Source organism: Melospiza melodia, chromosome 5 (genome assembly GCF_035770615.1).
Source record: "Melospiza melodia melodia isolate bMelMel2 chromosome 5, bMelMel2.pri, whole genome shotgun sequence".
NCBI lineage: Eukaryota > Metazoa > Chordata > Aves > Passeriformes > Passerellidae > Melospiza > Melospiza melodia.
In genome coordinates this window covers 1,192,113-1,206,950 of record NC_086198.1, presented here as the reverse complement: position 1 = coordinate 1,206,950, position 14,838 = coordinate 1,192,113, and the positions used below count along the sequence as shown (strand labels likewise).

General features: G+C 37.5%; 1 protein-coding gene across 1 annotated transcript in view; it reads right to left on the bottom strand.

Moving 5' to 3' along the window:
- Positions 1-14,838, bottom strand: part of ZDHHC2 (zinc finger DHHC-type palmitoyltransferase 2) — a 34,209-nt gene that overhangs the window by 9,174 nt on the left and 10,197 nt on the right. Inside the window, exons 3-8 of the mRNA XM_063155960.1 lie at positions 12,632-12,726; positions 9,678-9,798; positions 8,705-8,774; positions 7,027-7,059; positions 2,147-2,267; positions 1,242-1,374 (exon numbers count right to left, since the gene is read on the bottom strand). Coding sequence (XP_063012030.1) covers positions 1,242-1,374; positions 2,147-2,267; positions 7,027-7,059; positions 8,705-8,774; positions 9,678-9,798; positions 12,632-12,726 — 573 coding nt within the window. The remainder of the gene's footprint in view (positions 1-1,241; positions 1,375-2,146; positions 2,268-7,026; positions 7,060-8,704; positions 8,775-9,677; positions 9,799-12,631; positions 12,727-14,838) is intronic.

Genomic DNA, 14,838 nt, shown 5'->3' with positions numbered 1-14,838 from the left:
AGCTCTGTCCTGATGTCCTGACAGTACAGCTCCCACAGACCATGTCAGAACCATGCTGAGGATGTCCTGCTGCAGTCAAACCCTAGCCAAGAACTGCTGGAAAGGACCTTCCACGTGCATTAATTACAATGGGTTTTGAAGAAGGGGGAAGGGAAAATGGGGGCATCCTTTTAGATGCCCATATTAGGCTAGGAAAAGAACTCCCAGGATGATTTAAGCACAGTCAAGCTTAAAGCTATCATGGCTTCATTACCAAATTACTGCCTTTTTAAGGTTTCACATATTGAGCAATTTCCCAAACTAAAATGGGAAGAAACACCCAGATCTTTTTGAGTAACTTAAGTATGCAGGAAACATGTTACATTACCAGTATGGAATTTCATATGTTTTGAAAACACAAAATGTTGAATTAGAAGTGTTATGATTACCTCTGAACAAATTTTTTGCACTAAAATTAAAATACCAGTTTATAAACAGAACACTAATTTATTTCCATTCAAATAAACATCTTTAATAAAACTTTTCTCTACTTATACCTAGGTAGAAATTAATACTAGCAAAAAATTGTTGAAAGTCAATGATTTGTGAGAATACTGAAGAAACTCAAAAATCCTACAGGAAATCTTGAAGTAAATAAGCTTTCTTCCATTGATACAGATACCTATTTTCAAAGTTTTCCATTAATCACCAAAATCATCATTAATCATCATTAACAAATCCGAAACCAGGAAAATCCAGGTCAGTTCACTGGCCTACTTTAAATCAGCTTACGTCAGCAGGAAAGCATTTAGAGATTTAGACATTTTAAGGACTATATTGCAAATTGGCATTATTACAGTCCAGCATGCACTAGAGAACAGGCACTGAAGTCTTCTGGATTTTATTTAAGTTTTACATGTGTATTCAAGCATTACGTGTGCAAACCCGCAGTGGTCCATCTAACATTTATTAGGAATTCATCTTGATTTTATTGAATTTTTTTTTAGTTTATTCCATTTCTGTTAACAAACTGTGGGTTGAAAGCAGTGAGAGGAATAATGTTAGGTTTACTAATAAACTTGGCCCTTTGGGGCAAGAGAAAGAGTCAAAATGTCCATGGAACAGAAGAACTTTGGAGTCTTCTAACCAAGATGCAAGGAATCAGTGTAGAATTTCCCACTTCCTCCATTACACCCATGCATATAAAATACATTTATTATTTATTTTTTGCTGTCAAAAACAGAAGCAATAAATCTACTTACCTAATGTAGATTTATTCTTGCTGACAAGCCAACAGTGATACCCAAAGAGAGAAGATAAACTGACAGAAAACATAGCTGCAGCAAAGAATAAAAACATGATGTGGAACTTGGCTTGAGTATCAGGAAGGCCATTCTGAAAATTAAAAAAAAAAAAAACACATTAGAATTGGGGAAATAGCTATTTCATTTGATTATTAATAATCCCCTATTCAGCCAAATCAAATTCAGCACACAGACAAATACACCACACAAGAAGAATATCAATAAATGGATTATATACCTTCTGTGTACAGACAGCCATGCAATTAAGTTGGTGATGGAATCAAAGTTAAAGAAAGTATTCACCATTTCTGGGGAAATGATAAATACTGAGAGCAAGAATCTGAAATTTTGATCTGGACTTTGAATTGTCTTTTAGAGAAGAATGATTTGAAGAAAATGAAGGCTATAATTGCATATATAGGCTACACTTTGGTACATGACAGTAGGGGATACTAGCTAACAATGCAATGCCTTGGAATCACAGAATGCCTTGGCTTGGAAGGGACCTTAACAATCATTTAGCTCCCAATGCCCCACCTTGGACAGGGACACCTTCAGCTGGAGCAGGTTCCTCAAAGCTCCATCCAGCCTGGTCTGGAACCCTTCCAGGAATGAGGAATCAACAACTCCTCTGGGCAGCCTGTTCCAGTGCCTCACCACCCTCACAGTACAGAATTTCTTTGTAATACCTAATCAATAGCTGCCCTCTTTCAGATTAAGGCCATTTCTCCTTGTCCTATCCCTACATGTCCTTGTAAAAATGTCTCTCTTTAGCTTTTCTGTAGGTCCCCTTAGAATCTTAGATTTATTGCACAGCAGTAACTGCACACACTCAAAGACGGCATGTAAATCAGAGTACTTACTGTCCAAAACTTGATAAAATACTGCAAATCTGTTGCAGCAATGAAGAGGCAATACAGCAGTGAGTAAGCCAAGAAGAGAAGAAAAAATTTGTAATTGGAGAATCCTACACAGTTGTTCACCCTGATAAAAACAAACAAATAAACATGTAAGAATGAAATGTTGTGAAAGTTTTCCTTGCTTTCATCCAATTTAAATGAAACTTATTTACTCTGAAAACACTTATACCAGTATGTAAACCAAGTTTTACTTCCTATCTCTGCTGCCTCAAGCTACTGGAATGGATTTAGCTTCAATTTGCAAATTAGTGTAGTAACCCAAATCAAAATACCACCACCACAAACAAGCCCAAACAACTTTACCAGGTGACACTGCTTTCAACAGCTTACTGAAATTATATTTTCACTTATGGTATGAAACTTTTTCTCAGCACATCTGATGTAAATGTGATGTAAAGCAGTTAACTTTTTTTTTTTAGTTTGCAGGTAAGAATCCATGTTACACCATTAGGCATACTGTATGCCAACAGGGACAGTAACAAGCCAGGAACTGAAACTTGACTGAATTTTGTGAGAATAAAAGCAGTCTCATTTTATCCAGATCCTCCTTCTTTAATCATACTAAATGCTTAAAACTTCTCATACCATAAAACTTAGTAAGATTCTCAAACGTAAGAGCATTCATAGGAGATTCCTAAAAATACTTATATTTACATTAAATGAGAGAAATGCTACTCTGGCATAGAAAACATTCCATACCAGTGGCAACATGATAGGGAATAAGACATTAGAAGCACATCTAGATGTTAAAATAAATCTCATTTTGTCATTTTCACTTATGGGCTGTAAGATCACCTACCTCCCACTTGCAAAGATTTTTATACATGATAATGAGCAACTAGTATACAATATGATGATGAGGGTGCTTTTAGTAGCATAGTAGCTTCCCATTAGAGACAACATACTAAGTATTAGGAATTTTAGAGCTCTATTAAACATAAATTGATATTACTCCCACCAGATGAAAAAATATTGGAGTGCTCCCCATAGGCAGTTTATTGGTAAATTGCTTCCTCTTTTATTTGGTTGCATTGAGAAGTTAATCAAAATTATCTTTGCATTAACCTTGGCATAACTCTTCATACGAGTTTAAAAAAACCTAACTGATACTGTCAATTCAACTGGCTGTCAAAAATATCAGCCAATTAAGCAAAGACTATATCCATAAAGATACTTGTGTATTGACAAATAATTAAAAAAAAAAAAAAAAGAAAAAAGAAAAAGAGATGTGGTGAGGCCCAACTTTAGCTTCCAGAAGTGCAGGACAAGTTACCACAATTGTTCTCTTCTTTAGGGAGATGGTGATGCTAATGGCAGAAGGCATGCTAATCAGATAAGGGTAAAACCTTAAAATAGGAAAGAAATTTTCACTGTACCTTACTGTTACCCATTCTCAGGATGGGTAGCGAGTTGGGTCAGTTTGTTCTATGTTTTGTTTAGACAAAACATAACATCTTGGTTAAATATTAAATTTTGATTTTTCATTTAAAGATGCAGCAATAGCTAAGCATTCATATTAACTACAGTTAAGCACTCACAATAGATTGTTCTTATTAAAGAAAAAGTAGATATATTTGTAAGCTCCTCATTATTCTTATTGAAAACTAAACATAAAATTCTCCACAGTGAAGTGAACTTTTTCATTATATATGTCAAAGTAAGCAATTCCATGGAAAACTGCAAGCAATTCAGGTTCAAGTTTCCTATGAAAATCCTACTTTCCTTTCAGGATACTTATTTTTGAACTGTTATTACTTAAGACACTGTTTGATGTGAGAAAAGAAATATCAAGTGAAATGTTATTCCCCAAAGATGAAATTTTTTGTATCAAAGATGGATTTCTTTGCAACTGCTGTTTTGCACAATGGTATGTGGCACACGTGTCAAAATAAACTTGCATAAATTATTATGCTCCCTTTAAATTTGTCAAGGCCCCAGACTGCAGAGGTCATACTGGAAAAGAATCTCCTTCATCAGAACACTGAAGAGAAGGCAAACACCAAGGTTTCAGAATTGTACTGTTTGAGCATGTAGCATCAAATCTCAAACCTCAAGAACAGTGGTTAGATTTGAAGTCTAACAGTTCTGAGAAAGAGTGAAACTGAAAAATATACCAACAACCAGCTGGTATAATAATGGTATGCTATTGCAGTGAAACATTCATGCAGTCAGAACAGTCCAGAATAACAATTTGGATTACAGCAAGCATTTTAAATGCTCCATTTTCAAGTACAAAAAAGAATATATATCATTCCTGTCTGAGGGGCTAGTTTACTGAAAATCCTAGGCAAAGAAATAATTTACAAGGCACTGAAGGTGAGGCAACTCAGCTAGCAAAAAACATCACAGAATCCAGGATATGCTAACTATTTGGATCACTCAAAAGATAAACGAGAGATGTTTTGAGTCAATCCTAAGGTATTCCTAAATGCACCTTGTTAGTACTAAGAGTGTTATATACAAACAATATTTTTGGTGATGCCTCAAGCCATTGGATTCCCACCTGCAGGTCCATCTGTATACAGTGAGGAGCAGCAGCACTAGAAATCCCCAATGCATCACTCAGACCTTTCAGAGCAGTTGGTGGGCAGTTAGCATTAAATATTTCTGTTTATCACAGCACTTCCATTAGTGCAGGAGTGACAGCCAAAATAAAGCCTCCCAGAGAGCAGAAGACAGCTGACTTGGGGCTAGGACATGACAACCTCTCATTACCTCTGCCTTCCAATAGCTTCATCTTACTTTCCATAGGTTATTTTTACCCATCCTCTCTCCAGAAATACTTCTCCTGGCAGAATATTAAAATTCAATTAGAGAGACAGCTCTCGTTGCGCTCTCCCTGCTCTCCGTAAGCATCATGTGAGCTCTTTCCCCCTTCCTTCCCACCCAACTTGCTCCCCCTCAAAAAAAGGCAAAGCAGAACCTAATGATGTTCAGAGAGGCTAAAGCCCATCCATTATACTGAACTGCACCCTTACCTCTGTTGGCAAGATAGCCATAACTTTCCCCAAGAACATCTGAACATGAGTCTTTACAGGAAACTATAAAGTTTGATCAGCACCTCTGCAGTATTTCAAAAATCTTTCTTCTTTTCCACATAGTTCTTTTTTTAGGGTGAGCAAGGAACTGTGAACATCTGCTCAAATTAGGAAAAACACACAATAGCTCTTTTTCTAATGCATTTCTGTTAGTTGGAGTACAAAAGGAACACCTCTCCATCAAGAAGCATTACATATCTTTAAATTACCTTCTCTATTTTTATTTTTATTTTTTGCACCCATTGCTCATTAGACTAAAACCAATGAGCAGTGTAAATACTCTCTCAAACTGGGTACGTTTATGTTGTTAGATTAAGAAGAGTGCAAACATGTAGAGTAAGCAAATGCTACTGAGAGGAAAACAGTTTTTCTAGAAGTTTCTGCCCTAGTGAAACAACACTTCACTGTCCCTTTACACAAAACTATTTATAATCTGCTATTTGATACAATGGATTTTTATCTTGAAATTTACATGGAGGACATTTTCATGTAATTGTCTGAAGACATAAAAGCACAAAATAATCACGAAGAGACCACAGAGCTTATAAGAAGTGTTTATAATACTGAATATTAATAGTCATTTTGAGACTTTTCACTGGTATTTTGTCAGGAATAGCTTGGCAACTGCTTACTGTTTTTCTTAGTTTTCAACAAGGTAGCTATTAAAAAGCTGTAAAAAGGAAACTGTCTTTTTTGTTCTAAGACATTTGTTCCACATTCAATGGTTTTACCTGTTTGCTTTGTTGTGGCCTTGTTTGTGGGTTTTTTAAAGAAGCACACTACTATTACTGAACAATCTCAATTTTCCCATGCTGATTATCCCTACAGCACAAAAACTCCACCCTACACTGCTAACTATTTCTTTCAATTGTGTCTACCATGTAGATGCAAAATAAGATAAGATGCTTAAAATCAAATTATATTATGGCAGATGCTACAGTCAGGACCAAGAGAATCAGGGGCACCCCAGCACCCAGGACAGAGCCTCCTCTGTCCTAGAATTTGATACAAGACAGTCTCAAAACAACTGCTTAGAACCATCTACAATTCAGTTTGTCCAACACAGGGGATTCTTCTTTCCTGATCATTCTATATGGTGAAGAACTGCCATGTAACACTCAATCCTCTAAACTTGGACCTTACTAAGCATTTATCTTTAACTATTTCTGTGAGATCCACCTGCCAAACTGACTAATTATGCATCCTCCTATCCACTGGTTCCAAGAGCTGCTAAGAAAAGACAGGAGAACAAAACCACTGTGTGGGCTGACACGGCAGCAAAACGAGGGAGGCAGAGGGGAGAGAGAGTCAAAGGAAACAAAGAACCCATAAAACTGCAAGTGCTGACCTGGTGTTTCCAGCAAGCCCGTCCCAGCTGTGCTGGGAGCTCTGGTAAAAGGAACTGGGCACAGCCTTGCCCTCTAGTTTCAAACCTAGGGCAGCACTTCACCCCTCAATGCAACTAAAGCACAGTTACATTCAAACTCAATAAGAAAAGATTCTTAAAAGAAGCTCTCACTGATCAGAAGTCTACTTCATCCATGCTTCTAAAAAACATAAAAAGGTACCTAACTCAAAGGTCCATGTAAAATGATATTTGAACTTCCTTCTGTATGTCACAACTGGGAAAAGAAGACACTCAGTAAACAACTCCAACAGTTCTGCAAGACCAGCAACCTCACACACACATCTACCTCTAGGAATGCTGAAGCACCATCAGCATGGCAGGCCCCACAAAAGTGTATTTTCAGAACATAAGAAAAAGAAAACCAATAGTACACTCACCAAGGGCAGTGGTGATCCATTTTCAAAATGCATCTTTAAAAAGTCCCAGCAGAATTCCAAGCATCGTCAAAAGAAAAAAACAAAAAAGTCAGAAACAAAGTTACATGCCAGATTTAAATTTTTTACCTACAGATTAAGAATTATCTATATTTACTATGTGTTTTTTAATCTATTTAATAAATACATCTATTTAAATTCACATAATACAGTTTACCCACAAGGGAACTGCAGAAATGGCAGATAAGCCAAACAGAAAACATTTGACGTGCCAAGAACTTATGATTTAAGAAAATGCAATCTATAGGATTTGGACAACTTTAGCATTTGGTCCTCACGAGAAAATGCAATCTATAGGATTTGGACAACTTTAGCATTTGGTCCTCAGTCTGAATAGGATTTTCAACTACTGTTTATTTTCTGTCAGAGCCTTAGAAACTGGGCTAATTCAATTACTATGTAGTGATACATCTAAATATATTTCCAAGAACAAGGACTGCTTTTTTTAGAAATAAATACATTTTTCTATGCAAATATAAAGGGTTTCTAAGAGATTACCTTATATGAAAAATCCCAAACACTTTTGCAATTAATCACTCTCCATTAACAAAATGTTCACAAGAAAATCAGATTTGATTGTAATGAGCAAATTTTGGTAAGGTAAGGACAAAATAAAGGTATTCTTCAAAATATGTTAACTAATTGCACTCTGCAAATTTCACTCCCATTTTGTGGATAACAAGGCACCTCTTTTCTCCACTAGAAACACACATGACTGTGTTCCTACCTCACACTGCAACCACCATTCCATACAACACAACCAAGGTGCTCTTCCTGCCCCAGCTCTGCCTCTCTTTCAGTGCCTTGCTGCTGTCCTGGACTTAGCCATGCCTTCTCCACCCCACCATCGTGCTGCAGTGTCTGATCAGCTGAGGAGAACTTGGAACAGCCTTAAAGCTAAGAACAAACCTCCCTTGGAAGAAATGTCTTCTCTCAAAGTTAAAAATACAAAGCACAGGGGCCAGAGTGAAGAAACATCCAAAGGGACATCCAAACTAACTGGAGAAGGGTCAGGGAGAACAGCCAAAAGAAAGATTAAATTTAAAAGCAATCGGACTTCTGGAGAGTATGGATAGGAACTTCCTTTTGTGGGAGACAAACAAGAACTTAATTTTACGGCTTTAGTTAGAAGTGGAAAAATTCTTGGCTGTTTCTTTCTTTAAACAAAAGTAACCTGCAAGTTATCCAGTAAAAAATAGGATTTTAAGTGCATTACCTCAGGTAAGATGCAAGTAACATCATGATTAGATTGAGATGGGTAGTGATGCTTATTCAGATTCTAACAAAAGAAGTACATATTTTAATCGGCTATTTTTGGTTACATTCTTAAGGAAAATTCTTTATTAATATTTATAATTTTTAACCATTATGTAAAGAATGTGTAAGACCATGTAATCCATGGCATCAAGGGAGTAATGAAATGAATCAGACTAAGCTACACACTTCCTTAGAAATAAGTAAATGAAAATTAAATCTAAAAAAAGAAAATCTAAGGGGGGAAAAGTGTATCTGCCAAAATATTAAGCCTGAAAAATCTACTCATAAAAAATAAAAGCTTCTATGCTAAAAAAAAAAAAAAATTGATTAATTCAGAAAATCACTTATTTAAGGATATTCTTACTTGTCGCATACTGAACAGTGATGGCAGCGATCTGGTTTTACAAGATGGCATCTGTCACAGTATCTGATTGCTAAAGAAAAAAGTTCCAAGATTAGACCTCAATCTAAATTTACACATTTTGATTTCTGAATGCTGTGCAAAAGTAATTACTTTCAGCCAGCCCTGCAGAACCCCCAGGAAAGCCTTTCAGCATGATCAGAAGCAGTTGCAAATACCAAAGCATTCTTGCAATGCTGATTCCATCAGACTGAACCCAAAAAGCTCTGGTTTTGCCATCTCTGCTAATCATACTAATCTTTCTGGCTTTTTCCCAAGCCTTATAACTCTGCAAAACAACCAACCAACGAAACCCACAAAACCCTCACTAGACTGGAAAAATGTCAAAGACTTTTCAACAATATAGCTATTTTACAGCTATTATTCTAACAGCTTTAATTTATTATGTGAGATTATCTCTTTGATTTGCTTAGCTAGGCAACATTCAAAAACTGGCCATATGAGTAGGGTTAGATTAACTTTTATTTTGGAAGATCTTTTGTTCTTGCAACTGAATGACCAACAAGTAAAACAGTAACAGTTTCTTACTGTGATCTATTTAGCTATGTATGACACACAGACAGTGATTCTGTTTTTATTATTTTTTAACCTAAAATAAAAGAAATTTACGCAGTTAATGAATGCTACAGCCTCTTCTGCAGCTTGTTAGTAGCACAAGCTATTCGTCAATATCAATTTAAAATAAAAGCAAGGCACTCTCAATCCACTTTCAAATCCGAAACTGTACGCTGCAATTTACTTCCCAACAATCTTTATACACTGAATAAATGTTGCTAAATTAAAGTTCTGGAACCACTCTGTTATTTTATCAAATATGGAAAACACTTCCCTTCAAACCCTTGAAAACTCTTTTTTAATTAGTTTAAGTAGTCCCTCAGGACCCCTGCCCTTGTTAGTGCCCTGAACACCCATTTACCTCCAGACATTGTCCGTGTATAGATAGGAAGATCCTTGGCTGCTCGTCTCAGGACTTCCTGCTGGGATTCACCTCTAGGCTCCCTCTCTAGGGACTCCTTGTCTGAATATGACAGATGGAACTGGAATAATTTTCATAATCAAAGAAATATTAGAAAATTCCAAGTTAAATATGTAACTGCAGATGTGTAAAGAGGAATAAATATTCATTATATAAAGACGGATTAGCAACATGTACAGGGTATTACAGCAAATAACCCAGAGTTCCCACAACAGCTAATTCATTTTATGGTAGCTGAAGACAAAATTAAAAACACTTCTGATTTGGTATAGAGGCAATGCTGAACGTTTCCAGAAGTATTAAGCAACATTCTTCAAGAGAAAGATCAAGAGCTTATCATTCCTCTGAAATTCCTGAATTTACTTCTGTAATGCCAAATATTAACTAGTGAATATAATGTAGGGATGTCACGTTTAACTAAAGGAAAATACACTACTAGTAATAGCAGAAAAGACAGCTTTATTTCTCTCCTGGTGTCTGGCATTTTCCCTTTTATTCTTTGTCACTGCTGTTCTCTTCATGCAGGTGTTAGGATGTGTTTTTAGTTTTGAGACTGGCTGAGAGAAGGAAGACATGGGTCTCGTATAGTAAAATACCCATATCGTGAATATCTGCCTGAATAAAATGGCAGCTTCTGTCACTGCCCAAAATAATAACAAACATGGCTCTAGAAAGTGCTGAAAAGGCAAAAATTACCGAGAGATGCTTAGTATACATGAAATACTACAAATTTCTTAAACACCAAAGTCCCCTGCAACACAGCAATGTAGCCAGCTTTGTCACTGTAGCTTCTAGAAACAGGCAGAAGCATTTGGCATCTCTATCAGAGAAAGAGGATACAAAATCACCTTTGAAAAGAAGCCCACATTTGGCAGGAAGAGCTGTCTCTATCCTGTGCCAGAAACAGAAGCCTTCTGCATAGTACTTATGTTTACAGGAAGGCTAGCCATTACAACAATATTGATTTTTCTTTCCTTAAAAAAGAAGTGATGCATGCAAAAATAAGAGAGCAGACAGAAACATGCAGTTAGGAGCCCATTCTTCCATAGAGAAGGCGTCACTGCACCCTTCCTGACAAAGCCCACAGACTTCCAGCTGAAGCTGGATATTCACTGTTTAACTTGAGTTTCTCAGGCCACCATTTTTTCCCCCTTGCAAGAACACTCTTACCAACATCTGAGTTGATTTATAAGATTTCTCACTACAGAAACGTAGTTTAGAATAATTTTTTTCAAATGCTTATTTGGTGTAAACAGAGCTACTGTTCCATCTTTTTTCTTTATTGCTCCTCAGAGTAGTTCTGCATCTAAAACCTATGAGCTTGGGTACCCGTTTTCACTCCCATCTTCATGCAGTGCTTGTATACACAAGTAAAGAGCAGCACACACTACAGTAAAATCCACCAAAACCTACTTTACATGTAAAAGTTTGAAATAAGCTTAAAAGAAAGCTGTGTGGTTTGCACTAGCTGCAGTATTCATGAAAACAAAATGCAAAAGCTTGTTTTTCACTCCTCAAATGAGTATTTGCTAGCTCAGTTCACTTGAAAATACATCTTCTTCTATTTGCAGACTTATCCTATAAAACAAGAAGCTAAGTAACTTAACATTACAAACTGCCCTAATTCAATTTTTAAAATACTGCTTTAGTAGAATAAGAAAAAGACATGGAACAACAAAGATATCACTCACTGCCAGCAACACTGTGTAAATTCAAACACCACACATTGCTTTCTATTACTCAACTACAATGCTTTTCCTACTCCATTTGAAATTCTCCACTAGCATTGTATGATGGATTTGGAATTGTACTATAATCAGCAGGATTTGTCAAGATGCTTTCATTGGCATCAGGCCAATGATTTGAAAACTCTCCTAATTATCAGTACAGTCATCATGTGCATGCAGACATTTTGCCATATAATTTCCAAATGAAACAGGCTTTTAACTTATTTTGTTCCTACCCACCCAGGCTATACCAAAGACTGCAGTGTGAGCCCCAGTGAAGATGGCAATTAGTCTGAATTATTTACTTGCTTTCCCAATTACATATCCTAGCAGCGAATGAAAACTATTTGGAAAGGGACCTCCACACAGCAGACAATAGGAATCACAAGCTATTCATTTTAGGCTGAGCTAGAGTTGAGTCCATGCCAAAGAAAGTGTTTGCTCTGTGGGCATTTCCAGCTACAGGACAGGCACAGCACGGCTCCTCCTGACCTCAGAGGCTGCGTAACACAGCACCTACTGAGGACTCGGGGGTTTCTGTACAAAGAATGGAAGGGGCCAAAAAGTTGTGCTGGCTACAAAAAGCTGCATGAGCAGAACTTCCACCGGGGCCACTGATGAAGAACCCTCCCAGATCTCTTTTTTCATGTGGCTCTTCTTTACCAGCTCCCCTCCTGCTTAGCCACGTGTGGCTTCCCACCATCAGCTAGCCTAATGTGCACTCCCACCACAATCCAAAAGCACCTTCATACCAAAACAGATGGGGAAGAAGTTTTAGTTCAGAGGACAACAGACAGATGCCGACAAGAAATATAAGTCTTAAACACAGGGAAATAAATTTTTGCCCGTGTAAAAGTCTGATATTCCCAAGGCAAAGGTTCAGACTGCTAGTTCAAATAACTCATATTTTTGAAGTGGACAGGACTTTTTCTTCTACCATAAATATCTCATTTTAAAATATCTATTAAAAAAATTAGAGAAATTGTTACCTTTTTTTTTTGTCTTGGTCACTACACTGATTGTAATCTGACTCCTATTAAAAAGCTGTAATTGCCATCTGTGTTTTCCTACAGAGTGTAAAACTACATGAGATCAGAGACCAAGTTGTTCAAGCACTACAACATCAGACATTTGGCTAGGCTATTTCATAAACAAAAGTTATCTTACTTCTTTTGAAGGATTCATTGGTAGCGTAAAGATTGTTTTCCAATATGACCAGACGAACAGCATGAAAAATATGTGGTAAGCAACGAGGCACACAACTAAAATCAGAAGGGAACAGAATTAATACAAACAGACCAGAGATACTGTAGTACTTACAAATAGTGCCTGTAGGCATCACAGATAGTTCTCTAACAGATGTAAATACAGAGGCTCTGGAAAAGCTTTGCCACAAAAATACTGCACTGCAACTTTACAAAAGGCAAATGCAAACTGTGTGGGGGAGGTCATGATACAGTCTACACAGATTACAGAAGTTTGAGGAAAATGCTTAATAGCCTATTTCAGCTCCATCACTAATTGGCAAGCAGTCTCCATAACACATTTGTTGAACTCTAATTAAGTAATGCATCTCTGCCTTCTGGCATTATAGATCTTGTAGGAGACTGCTAGCCATGCAAACCCGCCCCTGCCTCCCCACAGCCACAGCCCAGGCCCCCAAAGGATGGAAGGGGACAATGACAAGTGCGAGGGAGTCCCGGGGTGACTGTGCACATGATCCCTGAGCAGTAACCATACCCAGGTAATTTGTTTTCCTGGATTTTAGGAGGGAGGACAGTTGGGTGGTTTTTAAAACCTACAGGACCTTTAAATTCAAGTCTTCATTCACTACTTAATATTCTTCACAGCCAGTCAGCATTTATTCTTATGTTTTTTAAATAGATAAGAATTAACCATCAACCATCAATCACTTACCATGCAGAGTTTTTTATTAGAATACAGAAGGTAACAGTAATTTTTCCTAGAATTTGCCATAGGTTGATAGGTATTTCCACTTAAAAGCTCTCACCCTAGTAAGCAATTCACTACAGTAAATAGCAAATCACAAATTCATATCCCCTGATTAATTTACTCTATCAACAAGAAAAGAGTATTCTTCCACGAATTCATATCCTCAAAAAGTGTCATAATGGGAATCCTGAGTACTTTCACTCCAGGATCTGAAATACTGCCCCTGTATGGTCAGCTCATGGAGTCTTTTTATTGGTCATGTTATTCAGGGCTAGAGAATTCTTTATAATACATGCATGATGGTGCATATAAATGCAGGAACAGTTGTCTGGTATATTCTTACTTTTTGCAATTTTGCCTTAGAACTAACACTGAATAAGTACTTTTGGTGTTGAAGTTTGTTTATCAAAATAGCAGGAAAGTTTCAAATATTTACTGTTATTCGCTAAGCTGTTAAAAGTAATAAATAAAAGCTAATAGAATCTGAGGAGCAACTCTGTACAAAGCTTTTGGGATGACAGGGGCAAAGAGTCATATGCCTTGTCTATAAACTAAAAGAAAAATCTTATCAGCATAAATAAGTGATAGAGCTGGACTCCACAAAAAGCACAATACACTAAATGACCATTTGGTTATTGCATAAGCATCTGGACAGGAACAGTCCCCACTTTTATCAGAATATTTCTATCAGCTCTAAAAAAAACCTGATTTACTCAAACAAAATCAGTATTTTTTTTAAACAATAGTATATTCATGGCATATAGTGAGAGCAAAGTAGGACAAGTTACCTCAGTTTTGTACACGATGCACTTACTGATCAGCATTAAGCACTTTATTGTTGCAAAAAAACTCCCCAGTGACCGACTGACATTCATATATTAAAAAAAAAACATGCCTAGCACCTAAAGACATTATCCAAGGTTTCCCTTTGAAGTCTGAACAAGCCTTGAGCTCATGCTGTTTGATCCTGAAGCTCAGCTGCCCTGGCTGCTCACTCCTGCCAGGCCACCTTGCCCCGTTCCCTGCTCTGGGATGGACGCCCTGGGCCGCCCGGCTGCTAGGCCTGTGCCTGCTGAGAGCCCAGCACGGGAACTTCACTGCACTTGAGGCAGGTGAAGGAGAGCTGCCTGCTGCTCACTAGCACAAACCTTCCTATCTTACAGTTTTTCTGGAAAAAACCCCACCAGCCAACGAACCAAACTCCAACTCAACCGAACGAAACAAATCCCAACCCAAATGGTGCATCCCTTGCTTGAGGGCAATCAATGTACAGCTAGCTAGCACAGCCAGAGCTGCCTGGAAACTGGGGGCGATCTGTAGGACAGCTGAGCCCCGTTTGCCCAGTTTTCCCTCCTGAAAACTCTTAGGGCAGAAGCGTAGCCAGGGTAAGTTTCTTCCGACTGGCCAAAGCCCACCAAGGC